This window comes from Pollicipes pollicipes, unplaced genomic scaffold (assembly GCF_011947565.3).
Source record: "Pollicipes pollicipes isolate AB1234 unplaced genomic scaffold, Ppol_2.1 Scaffold_4002;HRSCAF=4701_pilon_pilon_pilon, whole genome shotgun sequence".
Lineage (NCBI taxonomy): Eukaryota > Metazoa > Arthropoda > Thecostraca > Pollicipedomorpha > Pollicipedidae > Pollicipes > Pollicipes pollicipes.
In genome coordinates, this window is record NW_023596420.1 from 42,300,118 (window position 1) to 42,306,525 (window position 6,408).

Consider the following 6,408-nt stretch of genomic DNA (forward strand, 5'->3'; position numbering starts at 1 on the left):
TGTCTGCTTGGCACCATGTGACCGCACGTGTGCGTCTCTGCTCGGCATCACGTGACCGCACGTGTGCGTGTCTGCTTGGCACCATGTGACCGCACGTGTGCGTGTCTACCCGGCACCACGTGACCGCACGTGCGCGTCTCTGATCAGCACCATGTGACCGCACGTGTGCGTCTCTGCTCGGCACGGTGGCAGGCCGGCACCACGGCCAGCTGTGTGGCGGTACTGCCGGTGTGTCAGCGCCGCCGATCCGGCGCGTGCGGCCCGACTACACCCGCATGGGGACACTGAGGCGTCAGCACCAGTGTCCGAACACTGAGCCACACTCAGCTGAAACCGACGCTGACGTCACGCATATAGTGCCAGTGACGGGTTTTTGGGCACGCCGGCTACTGGCTGCTGGCGTCACACGGCTTCCCACAATCTAGATAAAGCCCTGACAGCACTGTGGCGTAAATACCTTCCGCCACCGAACTTTGTCCGACCACTATGCTGCACTGGTGAAAAAGGGGCAATGTTCGGGCGAGCCAGGGCAGGACTCAGCCCAAGTCTCATCCCAATAGACGAGGCGCTCACGTCAACGATCTGCGTGCAGGTCACTAGCGCAGACGGTTCCCGTGTCAGGACCGACACCAACGCGCTTCGCCGGAAGTGAGTGACACACCTGGCGCCGCGCTCACTCAGAGAGCCCAGCGCGGAAGCTCTGCCATAACCTCACACGAAGGTTCACCTTGCCCGCCGTTGACATCGAAACCACCTTTTTCACACCGAGACACAAATGCATCGTTAGGTCGCATGCGAAAGTCACAACAGGCGACAAAATTATTCCGTGTCAGCCAATGATACTGCGGCTCGATATAAGCAAAGACCTGGAGCTGCTAGTTTTCGGCATTATGAATTCGTATTCTTATGTTGACAGTTAATGGCCTTCACTGTTCCATGTGATGTTGCTTCAATGGCGTATCAAGCAACATTGATTGCATTATCAAGGCTTCACGTTTCAAGCTGTGGTTATGGTTACGAATTAACATATCATATAATATAACTATATATTATAAATAAACAAGTAACAGGTTCCTGACGTTCACGCGAAGTTGATCGTAACCTTTCGGCTTACCCTCCTGGGTTTCGTACAGCAATTAGCGGAGAATCGGGTATCGCATGCTATGACGTAAGAGCTAGGATGATTCACCATGTTTAAATATTTTCAGCGCTAGTTTCAACGCGGATATCGAGCATTTTCTGACGCCACAAGGCTTCGTTTTTAATCCTTTGTTCTCGACCCAATTCGCTAGTGATTAAAAACACAGCCTGAAACATCGAGTACCGACACAATTGCCGTGTTTACTTGATAACGTCGCTGAGCCGGTGCCTCCTGCTTTTGTGAAGGTCGATAGCTGCCAGCACAGGAACTCTCAACTGGTAAGAAGGCTCGTCTCCAGCCAGTACAGAGCCCTGACCCAGCATCTTATCGCATGTGATCAGGACACTGTCTGCGCCTCGGCGCGTCCCGGCCCGGCCCAGCGCAGCTCGCGTCTGTCCCGCCCCCCGCCCTCCCCCCCCCTGCACCCGCGCCGGAGCCACTGCGGATGCCCTGGCGTCCCCTGACGCGTCCCGTCCCGGCCCAGCGCCGACCGCGTCTGTCCCGTCCCCCCCCCCCCCCCCTGCACCCGCGCCGGAGCCACTGCGGATGCCCTGGCGCCCCCTGACGCGCCCCGCCGGCCCCGCCCCGGTCCGCGCGTGTCGCAAGGAACACCGACTGACCAGGACCCGTCTCCTGACCCCTGGGGCGTCGGCGGGACGGGCCGGCCGCCTGCCGTACCCCATATAAGCCGACGCGCGCCGCGGCCGAGGACTTCCGAGCGGCGCGACCGACGAGCACCGCACCGTCCTGAACCGGCGTCATGAAGGTAGGCGGCGTCCGTGCCGAGCGACCCCCCCCCCCCCCCCCTCCCTCACCCCTCCCGGTCAGCGTGCGCCGACCGTGCAACGCTGCTGGGTCGTCAACACTCAGGGTCACGATCTCATCTGACTGATCAACGGCGCACGTGCACGCATTTGCAATAAAGTGATATATATATATATATATATATATATATATATATATATATGTAGATATATATAGATATATATAGATATATATATATATATATATATATATATATATATATATCATTGGTCGATAACCGGGCCACGGAAACAACTTTCCATCTGTGGACGGGAGCTGCCCCTCCTTCCTCTCCCTTTACATCTCGGGCACCTTCAGGCCTCTCCAAATTTGACCCAAAATCACAGCAAAAACCGTCAACAACAAGCGAGCCGCAAAATAGTCTTTGCGGGAAATCTCGCTTCGACTCGCTCCCAATCCTCTAAACTAGTCTCACGCTTTGCACCGGTGAACTGGACGGCATGAGCATGAGACGATGGCTGGCGTGTGGTGCGCGTGCGTCCGGCTGACCGTCCGTCGGCGCCGGCAGCCGATCCACGGCATGTTCCAATTGCTGACACGCCGCCTCGAACACGACATGGGACATCAGCTGCAGGCAACATCTGAGCATCTGAACCAAACTATTACGCTGACCCGGCATAAAATCGCAGCTTCCCGCAGCGGAGATTTGCATGTTGCATGCCAGGTGCACGCAAACTCTCATAATGCGAGCACCGGCATGACAACCAAACCGCCGTTTGGCGCGGGAAGTATTGTTGTTATCCGGTAAAACTCCACACTTCGTGAGCGATGTAGAGCAGCAAAAACGAGCCCGAAACACTGCATGCGAGAAGTGTTGGCCTTGTACCATGAGCCTCCCACCACCCTGACTTTCTGGGGGAGGGGAGGGGGACGGGATTAAAATGCCCAATCCTACAAGTCAAGCTTTCCTACCGGCCTCGTTCAGTCAAACTTACGCTGAGGTGGCATAGAAATATGTGAATAGGTGACGGGTCTTTTCCTGGAATTTCAGCAAACCACTCATCACTGTTCCCAACACTGCGCTTTTTGCGTTTTACCATGGCTTATCTTGAGGGATATTCATTCCAACACCATGAATACGAGAACCATGCCGACAGCCACGTGCACTCTTGCCCAGCAACTGGCAGCAGCTGTCCAATTCATACCCAGTTATCACACTCTGCATCATCAACCACCGAGGCCTGGTAGGGACTATCAAGCCGCTGAATGGAGCCATTCTGTACTGCGTATTACTGCCCCGCAGTCACTATTTACAGGTCGGGCTGGAATTAAGGCGAATGAATGAAATGAAGTCTGATGTGCTATTTAACTGAGCACGGCACAGCTGGCCCTCCAACACCACTTGAACGGACCAAATGGGGACGGAAAAAACCGTTGCACTAAGTTTATCGCCGGTTCCGCCGATTCAGCTTGCGTCAAAGCTGGCACAATGATGGTCTGATGCTCCACTTTCTCATAGGCGCATTTGAATCGGCGAGAAACCAGCCGACACTTGCACTCTATCCGTAACACCGACCAACTGCCCCACTACCGGTGCTGCGACTGAGCCGCCTCGTGCCGGCAGATCTCCATCGCGCTGCTGCTGCTGCTGGCGGCGCTGGCCGCCGCGCGCCCGTCCACCATCCGCCGGCCGCGCCGCCTTCTCAATCCGCCGTCGGTCTACTACCTGCCCGTGCCGCAGTACACGCCGACGCCGGCGCCGGCGCCGCGCTGGCCGGACCTGCACGCCACCGCCGGCGGGCCGCACGGCGTGTGGCGCGCCATCGCCGACCCCCAGTTCAGCCCCCAGTACATCAGCACGTTCCGGGACGAGGAGCACGCCGACGCCGGCGACAGCGGCGGCCACGAGGGTGACGTGGTCGGAGATGACGCCGCGCTGCAAGACGCCGGCGCTGAGGCCGCCGACAACGGGAGCGAGGCGCCCGCATCCGACCAGGGCTCTGACATCAGCTCTGACGAGGGCTCCTACGGCGGCCCCGACCAGGGCTCCGACATCAGCTCTGACGGGGACTCCACCAGCGGTACTGACGGCGGCCATGACGACACCTCGGACGACGGCTCTGCCGCGGCTGCTGTACACGGACAGGACGGCGTCGCGAACGACGAAGCGGGCGGCGACGGGGGAGAGCCCGAGGGAGGCGAGGCGGTCGGCGCGAGCGACCAGGTCTACCACGACGGGCGTGCGGCGCCCCAGTACGGCGAAAGGATGCGCCCGATCCCGCGTGGCTTCGACGTCTATCAGGAGAACACGGACAACCTCGCCGGCCAGCAGCAGCCGGCTGCACCCGCAGTGGAGGAGGCCGCCGACGACAGCCAAAATATGGAGGACATGGTATTTGTGACCTTCGATGACGACGGCAGCGGTTCTGAGGCGACCAGCTCTTCGTCGTCATCGTCTTCTACATCAAGCAGCGATGATGCAACGGGGGACACTGATGTCATTGCAGATATAAACATTTCGTCAGAGGCCTCCGGATCCGTTGATGGCTCTGGATCCGTGACCTCCGAAGTCAGTGTTTCAGATGATACCTCGTCGGTATCGTCTTCGAGTGGCGAGAGTGCCTCGGAAGACGCTGACGCTAATGGAGATATAAACATATCGTCAGAGGCCTCCGGATCCGTTGATGACTATGGATCCGTGACCTACGAAGTCAGTGTTTCAGATGACACCTCGTCGGTATCGTCTTCGAGTGGCGAGAATGCCTCGGAAGACGCTGACGCTATTGGAGATATAAACATATCGTCGGAGGCCTCCGGATCCGTTGATGACTCTGGATCCGTGACCTACGAAGTCAGTGTTTCAGATGACACCTCGTCGGTATCGTCTTCGAGTGGCGAGAATGCCTCGGAAGACGCTGACGCTATTGGAGATATAAACATATCGTCGGAGGCCTCCGGATCCGTTGATGACTCTGGATCCGTGACCTCCGAAGCCAGTGTTTCAGATGACACCTCGTCGGTATCGTCGTCAAGTGGCGAGAATGCCTCGGAAGACGCTGACGCTATTGGAGATATAAACATATCGTCGGAGGCCTCCGGATCCGTTGATGACTCTGGATCCGTGACCTCCGAAGTCAGTGTTTCAGATGACACCTCGTCGGTATCGTCTTCGAGTGGCGAGAATGCCTCGGAAGACGCTGACGCTATTGGAGATATAAACATATCGTCGGAGGCCTCCGGATCCGTTGATGACTCTGGATCCGTGACCTCCGAAGTCAGTGTTTCAGATGACACCTCGTCGGTATCGTCGTCAAGTGGCGAGAATGCCTCGGAAGACGCTGACGCTATTGGAGATATAAACATATCGTCGGAGGCCTCCGGATCCGTTGATGACTCTGGATCCGTGACCTCCGAAGTCAGTGTTTCAGATGACACCTCGTCGGTATCGTCCTCGAGTGGCGAGAATACCTCGGAAGACGCCGACGCTAACGGAGATATAAACATATCGTCGGAGGCCTCTGGGTCCGTCACTCCTGACGTCGAGGAGATCGTTTCTGAAGAGGCCAGCTCTTCAGCATCGCCCCCCGCATCAAATACCGAAGAGGACGGCTCCGGAGCCGACGGCTCCGCCCCCGTCGACACCTCGCCGCCCGTCGTCACGCCGTCACCATACTACCTGCCCGTGTTCCGGTTCCCCCACCCCGTGCCCGCCTTCGGCATCCGCAAGACCTTCTACCGCGAGAAGAACGAGGGCTACCGCACGGTGGAGACGCACAAGGCGCACCAGAGCACGCGCACCGCCACCAACACGGACACCGGCGAGAGCGTGCGCCTGGAGCGCGTGCGCGAGCCGGTGTGGGCGGTGGTGCGCGGCGGCGGCCGCCTGGTACCGGCCTATGTCACCCGCTCCTACGTGGCGCGGCCGGGCGTCGTCGCGGCCACCGCGTACGGCGACGCCGTGGCCACCGAGGAGCGACGGTGACGCGGCGGTCGCGGGGCGGGCCAGCCGACGCGTCGGACGGCCGAGCCAGCGCGGCGTCGGGGGCGGGGGCGCCCGCGGCCGGCGGCGAGGCTCGCGTCGGCAGCCGCGGTGCGAACAGCGACGGTGCGGCCGCAGTGACCGCGCCGACCCCGCTCGGGTCGCCGAGAGGTGGCGAACAAAAAACGCGCCGCTCTGGCCCCGATCGTGCGTGCAATGCGGGACCGCGTGCGTCTCGATATGGTGCAATAATGTGTGAAACGGACGTAAAACAGCCGATATGAGTATTGTTAATGTGCTGTGCGCAGCCTGTTGAACGAGTTGTCCCGTCTGAACCTGCACGCGCCATGACTCTTGCATTGAGATATGCTATATATATATATATATATATATATATATATATATATATATATATATATATATATATATTATTCTAGTGGTTGTACTACTGTTAACAGATGGCAAACAAAACTTGTCGCCCCCGCTCGATGCGCCAATACACGTAAATACAGGCTCTTTGCGT

General features: G+C 58.2%; 1 protein-coding gene across 1 annotated transcript; it reads left to right on the plus strand.

The window, feature by feature from the left end:
* The first annotated feature begins 1,901 nt into the window (after positions 1-1,901).
* On the plus strand, positions 1,902-5,888 carry Acp32CD (Accessory gland protein 32CD). The gene is made up of 3 exons (XM_037217575.1): positions 1,902-1,907; positions 3,744-4,298; positions 5,454-5,888. The coding sequence occupies exons 1-3, from the start codon at positions 1,902-1,904 to the stop codon at positions 5,886-5,888; spliced, it is 996 nt and encodes a 331-aa protein (XP_037073470.1).
* The last annotated feature ends 520 nt before the right edge of the window (positions 5,889-6,408 follow it).

Coding starts and splice junctions, on each gene's coding strand:
- Acp32CD (XM_037217575.1), top strand. Junction 4,299..5,453: donor GCCAAAATATGGAGGACATG/GTATTTGTGACC, acceptor GACGTCGAGGAG/ATCGTTTCTGAAGAGGCCAG.